This window comes from Macrosteles quadrilineatus, unplaced genomic scaffold (assembly GCF_028750875.1).
Source record: "Macrosteles quadrilineatus isolate MER2022 unplaced genomic scaffold, UCM_ALF_1.0 Scaffold_1__1_contigs__length_201487025, whole genome shotgun sequence".
Classification (NCBI taxonomy): Eukaryota; Metazoa; Arthropoda; class Insecta; order Hemiptera; family Cicadellidae; genus Macrosteles; species Macrosteles quadrilineatus.
This window is the reverse complement of record NW_026542594.1, coordinates 41,388,694-41,407,737: the sequence shown is the minus strand read 5'-3', so window position 1 is coordinate 41,407,737 and position 19,044 is coordinate 41,388,694. Positions and strand designations below refer to the sequence as shown.

Sequence of the window (19,044 nt, the reverse complement as noted above, 5' to 3'; positions counted from 1 at the left end):
TCCGTCCCAAAATAGAATTCCTGAAATAGTTTGTTGGTATAATCTCCCCTCCCACACAAGGCGCAGTGCTCAGTGCGCAATGTAGGTTGCCGTGGCAACCGTGTGTCGTCATAGCGACTTAGCCAATCACGAACTCGCACTGCGTTGTATATTACGATACGAATAGTTGTGTTGGAAAGACAACGCGATAGGTGGTAGTTTCCTCAAAATTACGATCGATAATCATTGCGTCTTGACTGAGCTGAGGTTCTTGCTTATCAAGACAGAATTATGAAACGGAGAGTAAATGAAAGTTAGTTCCTTATTTATTAATTTAATTTTTATTTGCTAGTTCAATAAGTATTCGGCTCGAACATTTCGAACTTTTTGAAAATCACGAGCCGAGCCGAATAGGACGCTATTCGGCTCGAAAAAGCTCGATGTTCGAATACTCGCACACCCCTACTGTCTGCCCATCAGAAATAAAAATATAAACAAATACAACCATTGCAAACGCCTCAAGGTTGTTGTCAGTCTATGGATTTGGTCGCTTTGCGTTATCAGTTAATGTAGGCTGTGTGTTTGTTTTTACTGTATTAATTACTATTTTGATTATAACTAGGTGAAACATGTTGAAATTGACGGTTACTCTTGAGGTTACACGCAAATTCAGCTAACTGCAATAGATTGAGTGTAGTTATAAAACTCTTATCTATGACCATCTTATCTTATTATAATTTCGTTACCATATGGGAAAAGGAGTTGATTTAATTGGTCTGTCATCTGACGGAGGGAGTCAATATTACTGATAACTGGTTCCGTCTGCTTTAGGAAAATCTTAAAGTTGGTATTTGGATTGTATCAGTGAATCGCCATCTTTGGTAAAACAATACAGAATTGTTATCAGCGGGAGGGAGATTACATTTTTATTGTACTTGATAAAAATATCTGTTTCTCCAGAGAGAAGTGACATCCTTACTTCGACATGCAGTTTTTATTCATTCTCTTGCTACATCGGCCATCTGGGGAGCGAGCTGGCATAGTGGGTAGAGCGCGGGACTTCAGTCCTTGAGGTCCCGGGTTCGATCCCCGCCAAGTCACCAATGGATTTTATCTAAGTGATAATGCCGCAACCCCTAGGTCTAGCCTGAAGTAATGTGAAAAACAATCCCAGGCTCGTGCCTAGCGTCCTAGGAAAAAAAAATATCGGCCATCTAGTATCAACATATTTATAATAGTGCCAAAAATGAGAAAATAGAGAAAAGAATTGTGCTTCTATATGGAAAATTACATTAAAAGAATGGCTGAAAATTGTGTTTTTTAACAATGGAAAATAACATTTTCTCAGGGTGAGAACCCCCCGACCTCCCTGCAGCCCACGAGTCTCGGCTGCATCTTCCCTGACTGATACCCCCCAAGATCAATCAATCAAGATCTTGTGACTTGACACCAAAAAGTTTTATGAGTTGGCGCCCATGATTACACAATTTTGAGTCTGGTCAAAAACATATTTAATGTTTGCTCTCTTCCTATGACCCATCCGAGTTGTTCCTTTGACCCAGTAGGTCAGGACACACAGTTTGGGAAACACTGCTTTAGTAATTTCTGAAGAAAAATTTTTAGATTTATCCTTATTTATTTCTATGTTGACAGATTATTGCACACCTGTGGAAGTTAGGATATGCTCCAGAAGATGTCATCACAAACATTTTCAAGGTCAGCAAGGGATTGGATATTTCAGAGACTATCAAACTTGAGTTTGTGCAGGTAAGCTTATAATTTATTGTTGCACTAGGTATAATAAAAAAGATTAGTGAAATATATTTTTTGGAATAAAAATAAGTTATTAGTGATGATTAGTAGGGTTAATAACCAGTACAGTAGAACCTCGCTAATCCGTCACCTACGGGACCGGGAGCATGGTCGGAACAGCAAAAAGGTCGGATTATCAGAGGAACGTGTTTATTGACATAAAAATGTAGTAAACTGTATTTTGAACAGACCACGGATAACTGATAACCACGGTTAATCCAACATGACATAAAATAGTTATTTCCAACTCATAAACTAAATGGACGTTAATTTAATAATTTGCATATTACATCATAAAAATACAATTAGTAGGCTATTGCGCAATCATGATAATTATGTTATGTCATTACCCTTGGCTCAGTAATAAAAACTGTAACGTTTAAAATCACGGCTTTTTCAAACTTTTACTCAAACAAACAAATTGCCAATCAAAAAAAAGCATAGAACATTCGAAAGTCTAGTAAGCTACTGCTACGCTGTTTCAGGACAGAAGAATGTCGACAAAACATTAGTTAACGCATAAAAAAAGTATAAAATAATAATAGACTACTTATAGCATAACAAAAGTCGTAAAATACACCGATAAAGATAACAATGACATGAAAACATCGCTTATTCATTCTCTTTGTTCTTTTATTATTCCTTAAGTTTCTCTTCATACACCCATTCAACAATTTTCCATGGTTACTAAACACCCAATCACAGGCTACTAAAGTTGTCATGATTACCAAATACCCAATCACAAAATGTTGTGACATTGTAAGCGCACAGCAGACAGATGTGTCGTGTGTAGGCCTAAAGCCTCGTCCACACATGGCGATTTGTCTGCGGAAACATCGTCTGCCGACTGTCTCCAGTATGTTGCTATTTTGTCTCCAGTATGTCGGCCGACTGTCGGCAGACAAATTTCGGTGTTCCTGGAGACAAAATACAGTGTTTTCTGTTTCCCGTTCGAATGGGAAACACGGAGACAAGAGACAAAACTTTTGTCTCAAGTCTGCATGTGTGGACGTGTCTGGAGACAGGAGACTGGATACAAGCCGAAGGTGTTCAGCATTCAGCCCATTTAGATAGACTGCAAAGCGGTAATATTACGATTTTTGGGCAGTAATAAAAGAGCTGGATTGAGTGTCTTGAAAGTTTTGGAATTAGTTTTTAATAATTTATATCATTATATGACATGTTATTGAATTGTTCATCTCTGCAAGTTTAAAATCTTAGGACCAAGAAAGCCCAGCAAAATTTCAAAATCTTTAGAAGTCAACCTCGTGAAGTTCTTAATCCTCCACCTAATCTGAAGGTCTGATAGAAGATTGCGACCATCGTACGAACCTTGCTCGAGAAAATGTTGAGTCCATCATAGTCTCTTCCTAGATTCATTAGGCCCATTGCTCAGAAAAATGAAGCCCGCACAGGATATAATTACGCACTCCTCGGTCACCATACCAACAAACATGGAAACACTGGCTGGCTAGTGTGGACGCAAAACACATCGGAAACTTGTATCTGAAACTGTGTTGACAGACTGTCAGCCGACTGTCCGCGCACAGTCGGCAGACAGTCGGCCGACTCAGTCTCCATGTGTGGACTAGGCTTAAGGAGCAGACGATTGTCACTTGTCAGTTCAAACGGATAGCTTGACCTTGAAGCTTTGATCGGCATTCCTTTGTTTTGCTTCCATTTGATTTTTGTCAAATGAACTGTGTTTTTCCAAAAACAATAATGTGGGAGCCTACATATTAATAATGGGCAGACATGGTTAAATATACAACAAATTTCAACACATTGGACTAAAAAAAACAATTTATAAAGTTTTCTGGATATTTTTATTGGACAATGAGGCTATGTTAGCGGAAGCCTATTGTGTTGGCAGCACGGTCGGACCAAGCGAGGAGTCGGACCATCAGAGGTCGGATTAGCGAGGTTCTACTGTATATGATGTATTTTTTAGTGATGGGCGGATCCAAGAAAATGCCGGTACTGGATCCGGATCTTGCAGGGTGTCTACCAACCGGGAAATCCGGGAAAACCGGGAATTGTACTTAAATTTTTACTGGCCATGAAATGTACGGGAATTGTCCTTAAATGCCAGACAATGTCCTTAAATTTTTAATGGGCCATAATTTTATTGATCGCTAGTTGGTTAGGAGCACATAAAAGGCTTATCAGATGTTTGTTTACATTTTCATAATTTATTACTAGAGTAATTATGCAATAAAAATCCCATTAACAATCTCAAACCCATTATATTTTATCACGACAATCAAGTGTCAAGTCAAGTACTTCCAAGAACTGTTGACTCAGCAGCTAGCTCATAAAAGTTGTATCACTTTTATTCCTTTACAACTTCTTTTTTTATTACTAGGGTAATTATTATTAGATCCCAAACCTATTTTATCGTGAAAATAATAGCTTTATAATGGCTGTTAAATTTCACTTCTTACTTGTACTTTCGGCTTGAAGATTCAATTTGCCGCGGCCAGTGCCTAGTGCCATAAAACTGTTTATGGTTTCATATTAAACATGTAAATAATCTACAGTCTTATTTTGTAAGTTAACTCCTTTTTTATGGACATTTTATCTTTCAATTGACAAAACCACAAGCATTGTTGTTTGCATTAATGTTTTATCACTATATAGGCCTGCTTGGTTTCAAATTATGTCATTGCATTTTCTGTATCTTTGTCTTATATTGTTGGCTATTCAGGTTTCAATGTTTTTTGTTTCCCATATATTTATTTATTGAGTTGTATGCTTTAAGCAATCAAAATCTTATGAACTAGAATGATGATAGTAACTTTGCTGCTATTATAACCTCATTGTTTGTTACTCAGTTTATATAGGCCCTCCTAAATAATTTAGGTTTAGGCCTGGGTATTTTGATTCTTGAAAGAGCTGTAAAATATATTAAGAAAATATAATTGAGCCTAAGATAAACAACTAATGATTGCTATGTGTTGATATTAACTTTACAAATGAAAATACAATAATCTTACTCTGTGCTTATTGCTTATTAATAGCCGCTTACCATACCTTGATTTTGTACTAAGAATTGAGTAACAAAATCAAATCAAATCAAATCAAAATCTGCTTTATTTCCAAAAATTTTTACAATATATACATATACAAAATACGAACAATAGTCCCGCATAGGCCGTAAAAGACCTGTGCGCGGGACGAGCTCTATTGCAAATTAGAAATATTCTTAAAAATTAAAACTAAATTAATCAAAATAATATTTACAACTAAGCTATGAGACAGCTACAGGAACAGTTAATGCTAAATAAAAGGTAGTTGAGTGAATGGGGTTGCAGTTACTGATATCTGTACGCTAAATATTGTTTGGTGTACTTGTGTATAATTATTTTAGGTCATGTATACTGAACCGATAAGTGTCTCAGACTGATCGAGCCCAATAACAATATGCATTAAAGATTTTTTTTCAAAAGTAGTCGAGAACCTAACGTTGTGCCAGGGCGAATCATGCCAAATTAATCCGCCTGGATCGGATAAGCTATGTTATGAAGTTAACGTGACGGATGGAGATATTTGTCGCTATCGCAGGAGACAATGATTGCGTTTCTCTGTTACACTATAAAAGCTTTACCTAAAGTATAGGTAGGCCTATGTTTGTTTACTTTCAATAAATTTCTATTTTGTAATTTTTAACTCTTATCTATTATTATTTACTTTTCTCTCTGGTACAACTACAGTGTATAACAAGATTAATACAGTTTGACAAATCAGGAAAATTATTCGGTAGGCCTAATGACACCGACAAAGGTTACGGCAAAGTGTCCTTAAATGTACGGGAATTGTCCATGAATTTTTTATCCAGAATGTAGTAGACACCCTGTCTTGAAAAAATCGGATCCGGATCCTCGGATCCAGATCTTTGGATCCAAATACAAATACATTTTTTTCTTTTTTCAAGGGTGGGTTTTTTAAGTAAAATAATTCATATGGCTAGGCAATGTCAAAGACTAACTGTGTCCATATAAGAACACTTAATATTTGTCGTTATTTAAAACAAAGTCATCACAGTTCTACGTTGCGCAATGATTATCTGATTATCGATCGATACGAAAGAGACAAACTACCACCTATCGCGTTGAAAGAGACAAACTACCACCTATCGCGTTGTCTTTCTAACACAGCTATTCGTATCGTATCTACAACGCAGTGCGAGTGCGTGATTGGCTAGTCGCTATGACGACACACGGTTGCCGTGACAACCTACAGTGCGCACTGAGTACTGTGCCTTGTGTGGGAGGGAAGATTATACCAACAAACTATTTCAGGAATTCCATTTTGGGATGGATGAAAGATAATTAACAAACAAAAAGTGGTCACGTGTGTAAAATGTAGTGGGCGAGACAATAAGGCTATAAAGAGTATTGTCGCATCGTTGTTCCTTGTTTGTTTACTTTTTCAGATTCCCTATCAAACGCCCCTATCTGCTATCTGGGTCCGAGGAATTGGCTAACTCTGGAACCCGCTAACCCCATGTTAAACGCCCTATCTTCAAATTTGGTCAATGAGAGGAACTCGCTAACTTGTTCGTTTTCGGAATTGGCTAACTCCGGAACCCGCTAACCCGCTCTAGAGCCGGGTTAGCGAATTCCGTCCTCGTACGTAAGTCGCTAACTCGGTCCCTCGGCGGAACTCGCTAACTCCCAATCAGAAGCCTCTCGCGACGTCCAATGGGAGCCAAGCACGAAGATTGTTGGCCAGTGTAGCCGAAAGTGTAGTACCTACGATCGTATCGGTACCATAATATTGTATCCTACGAATAATTAGTAGTAAGAGCAATGTAGTCGATAAAATAAATATATATTCAGAAGTATGTTTAATATAATTCTTATGAATATTATTAGGTTGGAAAATGCATTATAGTCTTACCATAGAGACTAACCAACACAAGTAAACATTACATCCCATTGTACATTTTGAAGCTCGTTTTTCGTGTCTAGTTCATGTCTGGTGACACTGATCGCTAGTACCCTATCGTCAAATTGTGTTTCTATTCTATTATTTTATAGTTAATTTCATGATTTGTTCTCTACTGTTTGGTTTTATAACTAGGAGACGTGTTATTAGTTATGATTAGAACGTTTTATTTGGTTAAACGAGGTTTTAAATGACTGAAAACAAGAAACAAATTGTAAACCAAACACGACCTTTACAGACATTGCACCGGACAGAACTAACAATAAAATTGTCTTCAGCAGATCTATAAGGATGAGAAATGTACTAATATAAGGAAGTATGTTTTATCTATTGTCTTCTTACTGATGAAGTCAGATGAAGTCAGCGACACGCAGACAGAGGAATGTGAACCAAGACGTTAAGACTGGGATTACCAAGCTGGAGTCCTATCTTAACCACATCCTTCATCTCCGCAAGTCTTGGAAGTCGTGTGAAAAGACCCTCGTCTCTTCGTCAACGCAGACCTCGCCACGACAACAGACGTCTCAGTCCTCAACTGCGGCCCAGCTCTAAGCGAGCCGCCTCAAGCCCAGCTGAGCCTGTGACCGAGAAGAAAAAGAAGGTCGACGGAAACAAACCAGGAGAGTGGGTGACGGTTGCGAAACGGAAGGGCAAGCAGAAGAACCCTCCTTAGCAGTCTGTTGTCCAGCCTGGTGACGAAACGACAAAGATGCCCAAGAAAAAGAGAGCCTCTAAGCAACGCCCTGATGCTCTTCTAATCAAGCCGACAAGCGGAAAGACATACGCTGACGTGCTTGGTGAGATACGTCAAAAGGTGAAGCCCGAAGAGAAAGGAGCTGTTATCAAATCGCTCAGAAAAACTAGAGCTGGTGATCTCCTCGTAGAGCTTGGGGATTCCTCCGGGACGAAGGCAGAATTCGGGGCCGATTTGCAATCCATCCTTGGTGCAAACGCCTCGTTGCGAATTCTTGAGCCTAAGTCGACATTGGAAGTGAGGGATCTCGACGAACTCACGACTGAGGAAGAGGTCTTTACTGCAGTTAAGTCTGTTCTCGGGGAACCCCGTGAGATAAAGATCTTTGTCTCAAAGGCCAACTCTCGAGGGCAGAAGATGGCGATATTGACGTTGGGAGCTAGAGATGGGAGAAAACTCCTAGCTGAAGGGCTCATAAAGGTCGGATGGGTGAGATGCCGGGTCGGCGAGAAGCTCGTAGCCCCAAGGTGTTATAAATGCCTGGGGTTTAACCACATAGCTAATCGCTGCAAAGGTCCCGACAGAAGCAATATGTGCTACAAGTGCGGCGGCCAAAATCACAGGGCCAATGTATGCAGTTCCGCTGAATCTTGCGTCCTGTGCACAGAGGCCGGCTTGAAGAACGATGCCATACAGCACGCTGCGGGATCAAGCCGTTGTGCTGCTTATAAGCAAGCACTGCACAAGATCCGCCAATCCACCCAGAAATGATAAGTGCCCTTCAGCTTAACATGCAAAGGAGCAGGACAGCTGACGGTCTGCTGTACCAATTCGCAACCGAGCAAGGCGCCGATATTTTGCTGCTGAGTGAGCAATATCAGAACCGACGCTCTCCTCAGTGGTTTCCTGATGTTTCTGGGACGGCGGCCATCTGGGTCCTTGACCCCGGGAAGGTACCTATCTTAGATTCCGGTGCGGGAAACGGTTTCGTGTGGGTGCGAAGCAGAAGTTTGACTTTCTTCTCCTGCTACCTTACACCTAACCAGCCCATAGCAGATTACCGCCAGATGGTCGACTCTCTAGAGGACGGGATCCTGAACGTCGATGGTGGGGTGATTGTTTGCGGAGATTTCAACGCTAGGGCGGTGGAATGGGGTTCACCCCAAACAAACACAAGGGGACGATATGTTTTAGAGATGGCAGCCAGGCTGGGTCTTCATGTTCTGAACGTGGGCAATGTCTCCACTTTCCGTCGCCCTGGATATGGAGAGACCATCTCTGACATCTCACTGGCATCTGAAGGCCTAGCCAATCGGATTTCTGACTGGCGTGTCTCCGAGGACTACTCTGCAAGTGATCACCAGGCAATTGTCTTCGGGGTGCTTCCCGAGCGTAGGCGTCCATATGCCAACTCGGCCAACCCGCCTCGACGTTGGAACCTCGGTCGTCTTTGCCGAGACACCTTTCGGGGATGTATCGGGGATCAAACTGTTGGGGACATCGGAAGTGCCGGATTCCGTGCCACGTCGACAATGCGACTCATTTCATTGGCGTGCGACTGTTCCATGCCCAGGATTTCTGCCCGTGTGGGAAGAAGCCAGTTTACTGGTGGACACACGAGATTGCGGAACCCCGGCGAAGATGCCTTAGCCTCCGACGAGCAGCGCAGCGTGCCAGAAACCGGCCTGAAGCCAATGCCAGATCGGCAGAGCACAAGGCTGCCAGGCGAGATCTTCGTGGTGCAATCAACCGGAGTAAGGTCAGGTGCTGGAAGCAACTGTGTCAGGACGTCGACAACAACCCCTGGGGGACGGGTTACAAGATAGTAACCCAAAAGCTAGGGACTCGTTCACCACCTGTGGTCATGGATCCTACTGCCATGGCTGCTGTCGTTGACTCGTTATTTCCAAAGCACCCAGTGCGACCAACTAGAGAATTTAGGAATCTTGGCACGTTCCCACCCTTTCGCGAAGAGGAACTTACCTCCGCTGTCCGATCCCTCAGGAATCGAAGAGCACCCGGTCCTGATGGCATTCCTGCGGAAATCCTCAAGCTCGTCGTTGAGTACAATCCAAAGCTTATGTTGGATATGTTCAACTCCTGCTTGGCGGACGGCGTTTTCCCGACGGCGTGGAAGGTGGCTCGCCTTGTCCTGATCCCCAAGGCGAAGAGTGCACCGGGAACCCCCTCCTCTTACCGCCCACTGTGTATGCTTGACACTGTTGGCAAAGTGATGGAGAAGTTAATTTGTGTCAGACTGACCGAGGCTATCGTCTCTGCGGGTGATTTGTCCCCGCAGCAGCATGGTTTTCGTTCTGGTCACTCGACCATTGACGCCATCCAAGAGGTAGTTGGGGCAGTGCGGAGTGCGGAGAACCACAGTCATTGGTCGCGCCGCTTAGTTCTCCTCGTCACTCTTGACGTGAAGAATGCGTTCAACTCCGCCAGGTGGAGTGACATGCTACAGGCGCTCGAGCACACATTCCGCGTCCCTCCTTACATATTGCGAATGATTGAGTCCTACCTTTCAGACCGCGTCCTGCTCTTTGACACCAGCGAAGGTCAGCGTCGGATCTCTGTCACTTCTGGGGCTGCACAGGGATCGATCCTTGGACCTGATCTCTGGAACGTGTCTTACGACAGTCTGCTTAGACTCGAAATGCCAGACGAGACCCGCCTCGTTGGCTACGCCGACGACGTCGCTGCTCTGGTTGCAGGCAGAACCGTTGAAGAAGCAGAGCTTAAACTTGGTATAGTGATGCTCCGTGTCAACGAGTGGATGCGGGACCACGGCTTATCGTTGGTGGTTGAAAAAACAGAGATCGTGATCCTAACCAAGAAAAGAATTCCCACCGTCCTTCCTTTGCAAGTAGGCCATGCCCAATTGGAGACCAAGCCGTATGCCAAATACCTTGGTGTTATGATTGACAGCAAAATGTCTTTCGGCGAGCAGATAAAGCGAACTGTTGACAAAGCCGCTAAGGGAGTTGTTGCCCTTAGTAGGCTTATGCCAAACGTCGGCGGCCCCCGCTCCTGCAAACGCCGCCTACTGATGTCTGCCGTCCAATCAGTACTCTTGTACGGCGCTGAAATCTGGGCCCACGTGCTGGAGAGGCGTGTCTTCCGTGACAGGCTCTCCCGTGTTCAGCGTCGAGGTGCCTTGCGAGTTGCTTCCGCTTACCGCACGGTTTCCGAGCCTGCAGTCATGGTGATTGCCAGTGTCATCCCCGTCTTTCATCTCGCGAAGGAGCGACAGGCGATCTACCGCAGACCTGAAGTAGATAGAGAGACTGCTGCCAGAGAAGAACGCAACCGCAGTTTCGACCGCTGGCAGCGTGAATGGGAAGCCGAGTCTCGGGGACGTTGGACCGCCAGGCTCATTCCTAGCATCCGACCATGGGTGGAACGGGAGCATGGTGAGGTTGGGTACTACTTGACTCAATTTTTTTCGGGTCACGGGTACTTTCGGGCCTTTTTGCACAGAATGGGGAGGGCTGCCAGCTCAGACTGTATGTACTGTCCAGGCATTGCAGACACGGCTGAGCATACCTTCTTCTTCTGCGACAGGTGGCATGTCCGCCGAGCCTCCTTGATCTCCGAGATCGGCGTCGACATTACTCCCGACAACATCGTTGGAGCTATGATACAGGGGGAAGGAAACTGGAACTTTGTAAAGCAGTTCGTTGAAGCCATACTTCGGGATAAGAAGGTCGACCTCGATCGGCCTTAGTTTTCTGAGGAAACCAGAAGGAAAGCCCTAGGGGCGTAGTATAAAAGGCCTAGCCCGAAGTAATGTGCGAAACAGTTCCAGGCTAGTGTCCTAGGATACGAGGGGGTTTTTTAGCCGGTAGTCCGGGGACAATGAGCCCGCGGGAGTCCGGCACTACTGAGTGGCCATTGAGCACCTCAGTGTGCGTAAATGCATTTTCACCTCCTCCCCATATAAAAAAATTAGGGATTGACGAGATTGGATTTTTAGTTCGAGACGAGACGAGACAAGATTTTTTATTTCTCATAAAATTTCAAGACGAGATCGAGACGGGATTTCCCTTCTCATACACAACGGGAAATGCACGTTCAAAATTTTTACCTGATTTTGTAACATTGTTAGATGACTGTTTAATTACAAAAATAATGATAATAGGCAAGAATATTTACAATCTTTTATTAAAAAACATCAGCATAACATTTTTTTATTAATCACGCCTAACTTATTAAAAATGCCTACGATTAGGAAACATAGTGATATCAGTTAGGATAGAGTTCAACTTATCCAAAAATAAAATAAATCATAAAATAAAAGCAATATTAATTTTTATAAAATAGTTACTTGTTTTGACTTTTTATAGTAATAAAACATTCCTCACACTGCTTACACTTAACAAAACTTCTCAAATGTTATTAAAGTAATATTATTAAAATAATTCAAGTAATATTTACATTTAAAGAATTAATTAAATAAGAACGCCTTCGCAAAGGAAACGCAACTACAACACGCTCCTGTATTGCGGGTATTGCATTGACTTTCTGCAGGCGTTTTTAATTAATTAATTCTTTAAATGTAAATATTACTTGAATTATTTTAATAATATTATTTTTTTCTTGTCTCGATAAAAATCTCGGCCAAAATGAAATCTCGTCTCATGTAACGAGATTTAAAATTTCCCGAAAATTTCCCAAAATTTCGAGACTTGACCATCCCTAAAAAAAATAAAAAATAAAAAAAAAAAATTGTCTTCTTACTGAAATAGTAGTTTATTGGGATGCAAAAAGATAGTACTGTACATTTAATTTGGATCTTTTACAGGTTATGAAAACTTGTCCTCGATAGGTTATAATATTTGTTTCTTTAAAGGCCTATTGTATATATCTGTCGTGCGAGTGTTAACGTTTGGTTCTTTGTAATATTTCTGTATTATTACCAAAATAATTCCGAATCATAGTATTAATAAACAAATAAAATAGTTTCAATATTTTTGTATAGCAGGCACATGATATACCTAGGTATATTAATTAATAACGGAAATCTAAAACGTTAACACTCTATTACAATATTGCGTCTTGAGATGTTCCAAAATTATCCTCATTGTTTACTTTTGAATTTGTATATTCCTAGGCCTACTATTAGCTAAATTCATATCTCTAAATTATCACATGTGTTTACATGCAGTAAAAGGGCAAAAGGTTCCACCTATTGTAAATTTCCATATTTCACATTCTCATCAAACACTGTCATTTATTTAATAAGCCAAATTTATAATCACTGGAAGTTATTTATACAGTTTGAATTATTTTACAAAATTATTCTTCTCTTTCACTTTCAAAAATGTAATTAAAATACTCTTCATATAATACCAACCAATCATAAAAGTAACAGTGAATAGTGACATCAAGAAACCAGTGAACTAATTGTTGAAACAGATGTATGAAATTGAACATCAACATCAAGTTTTATTCAATTGAGAACAAGTAATGAAGAAGCAAGACAGGAAGATTATTTAAAACTTTTAATTGGTGATTTAACTTTACAGTACCTATTTAAAATATCAAGATTTTTCTCAATTATTTAATACATATCATTTTACCTCAAGAAATATATTTGTGGAGAAGACTACCATAAACTTTTGGGTGAGATCCAACTGAACTTGTACTTTGTTAAATACTCACATTCCAAAATTTCTATTGGCTTTTGCCGTTTTGAACTTTTACCTAAATTGTAATTTTACTAAATTCAAAATTTGAACTTTCTTCTTTCAAAAATGTAAATTGAACTGTACATAACTTGTGATGAACATTAGGCTTATGCCTATATAACATCACATAAGCCTACTTTAAGCCGGCACATTCCTAGAACCCTGAGATTAAGAGTTTCATCTAAATTTATAACCCTACTTAGTTGTATAATTTGACTAATAAAAGGTTTATATGTATTCATCACCTTGGACATTTATTTACCAAATGAAAGATAAAAGAACTTTACATTGGCGCCCAACGTGGGGCGCCATTAAAAGAAAACACTAATGCGTGTTGTGTTTATAATAATTTAGACTAAGTTAGTAAAATTTGGTTTAGGTTTGTACCTTTAATTTGCTTACTATTTATTATGCTAAGTTAAGCCTAGATTAAATACTTATAGCAAGACAAATGATTAATCTGAAGAATTTCTTAACAATACAAATTTAATGAACTAAAAATAAGATATTACAATGATGAATGGGGTAAATGAACAGATAACAGATAAGTTAAGTTATAGGGTTGCCATCTTTGGTTTAGCCTAGCTCAGTAAAAACAGAACAATGAGTTTACAATTTAGTTTAATTACATAAATCTCAGGGAGGGGAACTCGGCTGGCTAAAGAGATCTTCAAATATTTTAATTTATGAAATAGGCCTAAAATGCCAATTATTATGAAAAATGGGATAATATTGATATTGCTCTTAGACTTGGATAGGTAAATTAAATAAGTCCAACAATGAATAGACTAGGTGAAAAATTTATTAAAGTTGAATTTAGTTCTCTTGTCAAATTGTTTTTCTGGTATTATTCTTGATGAAATAAAATAGTTTTTGAATTCAAATAATTAGGTTTGATGATCAGAAAGTAAATAAAAAAAAGGTCTATTCAGTTGAATTTCTTGAAGGTAGGCTAAGCCTATACAAAATGGAGAGTTCTCACCAGATCTTCAGTAATAGTGTCCAATTTATATAAATCTTGAGGTGGCAGTACAATTTTGAAATGAAAAAAAATGTATATATAAAAGCTAAACTGTTCTTCTGTTATTAAGTTAATGTTCAGTTAAATAATTTTGATCACTGACTTTATAAATATTAGGGATTATACCCTCACTTAATTTAAGGTGTTGATGCTGCCATGTCCCAATAGAGAAGGAGGAAAATTTTAGTTTCACACAGGATGATCAGAGTTCATTGTTGAAGCCAGCTGTCTTCTTCCTTTATCACTTGCACATGCACTAATAGTCAGGCTTTTGGATATTAATTCAATGTTGGGGTTTTAGAAATAATTTAGACTATATTAATAATTTTGGATAAAAGTGTTATTGCAACTATGGACTTAATTACAGGTTACAGGATTTTATTAACAATAATTGTTGAATATATAGGCCTACAATATATTTTAAAATGTGATGATGGTTTCTGAGGGGTGATTAAAGGATAATATAATTTAAATTTACTATTATTTTTCTGACAATTTATTTAAATAGGCTATATGGCGAATTTTGGTACAATAAAAGAAGAATTATTATATAACTAAAGAATGAATGTAGTGAAAGGTCTAAAAATGACATGTAACATTGCAGTCTTTACTTTAGCCAAGAAAATTAATTTAAATGTTGTTACATTATGATGTTAGGAAACATATAATCTATTAACCAAAATTGAAGCAGTAATGTAATAGTCTATCCTATTCGAGGCAACCAACAATTAGACATTGTAAAAAAGCTCCAGTAATTGCCGTAGACTTTAAGGACCTTGAATTTTGAGGATTAACTTCCCGATAAAATTTACACGTTAAACGTCATTACAGAAATACATTTTAGCAGTGTTAAATATATTTTTAAATAGAGCTATTGAATTTAAATAAATATTAATCAGTACATGATAAAGTGGTAATGTATTGATGGATTGTATTAAAAATTAGTCTATGCATAATTACAATTTGTAAATTTCTATTATCGTAGGCTATTAGTGTAGCTGGTCATCCTCTTAATTATATTAATATTAATTTTACGTCTTTCAGTACTTTTAAAAAGTCTGGAGTTTTTATGGTTCTAAATGGACCCAGGCGTTCTTGTTTGTTACCATTTTTATGAATGGTGGCCATAGCTAAAATTAGCTGATCTTATCCAACAACAAAGCTATTGTCTATTGAGTAGCTCAGTACCTGGGGAACGGGGAACCGAGCAATGGCTTGGTATAGTATATTTCGATTGTAAAAGTAATATAAAGGAAACTTAACACTAAAATCAGGAATATCCGTCAAGTCGTCGATTAAAAAATCGTGAAATAAAATAAGCCTGTCACGTTTTAATATAAGAATATTATATAGGTTATTCTCCTATTATTTACTAGTGGGGCTTAGGTTTATCATCTAAAAACTGTTATTAAAACATGTAACATTATTACTCAATAATTCAACAAATTTTAGAAATAATTAGGCAACTAGCTGTTACTAGTAGGCCTACAATGCGTTGGTTTAAACTATTAGGTCTAGATTTACAGCTATTCTATAAATTGTTATGAAACGTAGCCTATGAATATTTTTTCACGAAAGTTGGACGATTCAACGACGAACCATTAATTTTAAATCTATGAATTAGTTATGAAAGTGGTTTTGGTTTATTACGACATCACGATGAAATTTGTTTTCCGTGTTTGAGAACTTGCGTGTATTTTAGCTTAATTTCATGGAGGTTTAAATGGTACTACTGGATAATCAATATTTTTTTCATATTCTATTTTTTCTATAATACTGACATTTATATTTAAGATCGAAATAATAAACATTTAATTGGACGTTGTACAGTTAAATGAAAAAAACACTATTTAATTATTTTTTTAATTGCTTTTTAACTACTTTGGGCTAGGTAGCTGTTAAAAGTGGAATTGACAACAAAAAACAATAACATTTACTGTATCTTTATTGACACTGACATTTTGAAATACGGCAGTGTACAATTATTTCGTCGTACAAGGTTGGCAACGCTCCGTGCAGTGGGCGCGGCCAGGTTAGCGACTTCCAGAGTTAGCGAATTCCGCCGCGGGACATAATCGAGTTAGCGGGTTCCGGAGTTAGCCAATTCCTGACTGAGACGGTTAGCCAGTTCCAGAGTTAGCCAGTTCCGACACACGACCGAGTTAGCGAGTTCCTGAGTTAGCCAATTCCTACGTCTCTCTCTCTCTCCCCCCTCTCTCTCTAACGATGTACTGATTAAACAGATTGTGGTTGACGACTTTTCTACTTCCCTGCGGTTATTTTAGTTCAATCAATCCCGCAACCTTTCTATTGCTTATCAAAATAATTAATTAATCTGTTTTGTATTTTATTTCCTTTAAACCAACCCCTATTTACCATCTGTATTTTATAGAATAAAATGTTTGTTTATAAAGTTTAACTGGCCACACAATTTTGTACCTATTTTATTTTGTATAAAGTAACAGTTACTTTGATGATTATATATATCAATAAGTGCTGCGTGCTGTAATAAATGCTTTTTATTATCAAAATAAGTAATGAACGAGGTGTTAACCCGTCCTACGTACGGGAATTCAGTAGTCAGTTAAAACCGTGTACAATTCAGATCAGCTAGTTTACACATATAAAGACAAAGTTTCTTATAACTAGTTTTATAACTTAGTTTTATAACTAGGAGACGTGTTATTAGTTATGATTAGAACGTTTTATTTGGTTAAACGAGGTTTTAAATGACTGAAAACAAGAAACAAATTGTAAACCAAACACGACCTTTACAGACATTGCACCGGACAGAACTAACAATAAAATTGTCTTCAGCAGATCTATAAGGATGAGAAATGTACTAATATAAGGAAGTATGTTTTATCTATTGTCTTCTTACTGAAATAGTAGTTTATTGGGATGCAAAAAGATAGTACTGTACATTTAATTTGGATCTTTTACAGGTTATGAAAACTTGTCCTCGATATATTATAATATTTGTTTCTTTAAAGGCCTATTGTATATATCTGTCGTGCGAGTGTTAACGTTTGGTTCTTCGTAATATTTCTGTATTGTTACCAAAATAATTCCGAATCACAGTATTAAAAAACAAATAAAATAGTTTCAATATTTTTGTATAGCAGGCACATGATATACCTAGGTATATTAATTAATAACGGAAATCTAAAACGTTAACACTCTATTACAATATTGCGTCTTTACTTTAGCCAAGAAAATTAATTTAAATGTTGTTACATTATGATGTTAGGAAACATAATAATCTATTAACCAAAATTGAAGCAGTAATGTAATAGTCTATCCTATTCGAGGCAACCAACAATTAGACATTGTAAAAAAGCTCCAGTAATTGCCGTAGACTTTAAGGACCTTGAATTTTGAGGATTAACTTCCCGATAAAATTTACACGTTAAACGTCATTACAGAAATACATTTTAGCAGTGTTAAATATATTTTTAAAGAGAGCTATTGAATTTAAATAAATATTAATCAGTACATAATAAAGTGGTAATGTATTGATGGATTGTATTAAAAATTAGTCTATGCATAATTACAATTTGTAAATTTCTATTATCGTAGGCTATTAGTGTAGCTGGTCATCCTCTTAATTATATTAATATTAATTTTACGTCTTTCAGTACTTTTAAAAAGTCTGGAGTTTTTATGGTTCTAAATGGACCCAGGCGTTCTTGTTTGTTACCATTTTTATGAATGGTGGCCATAGCTAAAATTAGCTGATCTTATCCAGAGAGAGAGAGAGAGAGAGAGAGAGAGAGAGAGAAAAATTCTTTATTTACAACAATTATTTTGCAGCATTACATAAAGAAAATAAAAAATATCACTTGGGTCACAGTGACCTGTGCGTGATAGAGTCCTTATTTGGCTGCTTAAAATCAAAATAAAAGTTCATCACACTTCACATAATAAAATAAAAAAAATCGAACAATAACTTAGTTAAATAAGCGTAACAATTAATTTACCATACAATTATAATTATAAAAAACTGCGAAACCTAAAAACCATATACAAATGTAACTCAATAGTAGTGAGCTCATTGCTTGCATTAAATCCGATGCACAACTTTTTCCCTTCAATTCCCAATTTAACTGATTTAACTGAGACGTGGATTCCTTCAAGTAAGAGTGCTGTATAAAGTACAATAGATAGTCCAGTTATCAGTTGGTTAAGTCTAAACGAGATATTCTGGGCTGATAAGCGACTCTGTATTGTCGAGGCCTACCTCCATCAGCCAATTAGCGATAACCCTCTTATATACACTCAGTGACACTCGCAGGTCCCTAATTTCTGGAGGAATATTACGCAGCAAGCAATTAGCAATGTAAAAGGAATTTGTTAAATTGATTGATTTGAGAACTCTTGGGACCCGTAATCCAATCATCACTGAGTTTCTGGTATGATAATTATGAACTACGGGCGATGCGATGAGGTCTAAATGAATGTATGAATAAGCTAATAAATCTTTAACATATAGCTGCCTTATTGATAAAAACTTAGATTCTTTAAACAGATGATCAGTAGAATAACGTCTCGGTTTTCTTAAAGCAGCTTTAATTATTGATTTTTGAATTACGAACAAAGGTTCAATTACCGATGAATAAGCCCCTCCCCAAGCTATTAAACCATACTGCAGATGAGATTGAACGTATGCGTAATAAATTCTTTTAATTTCTTCATGTCTTAAAATTTGACCCAATTGGTGAAAAACAAAAATCATTTTTCTAAGTTTTGTTTTTAAAAAATTTATATGACTTTCCCATTTCAATTTAGAATCCATTATAATGCCCAGGTATTTATAATGCGACACAGTTTCAATAATTTGGCAGTTGCAACGCTGCCTGCGGTGCCACATGAGTGCAAGGCTAGTCTGAGTTCGG

General features: G+C 38.1%; 1 protein-coding gene across 1 annotated transcript in view; it reads left to right on the top strand.

The window, feature by feature from the left end:
- The window catches only part of LOC128996383 (replication factor C subunit 2), a 96,406-nt gene that overhangs the window by 45,115 nt on the left and 32,247 nt on the right, over positions 1–19,044 (top strand). The window contains exon 6 of the mRNA XM_054421685.1: positions 1,633–1,746. Coding sequence (XP_054277660.1) covers positions 1,633–1,746 — 114 coding nt within the window. The remainder of the gene's footprint in view (positions 1–1,632; positions 1,747–19,044) is intronic.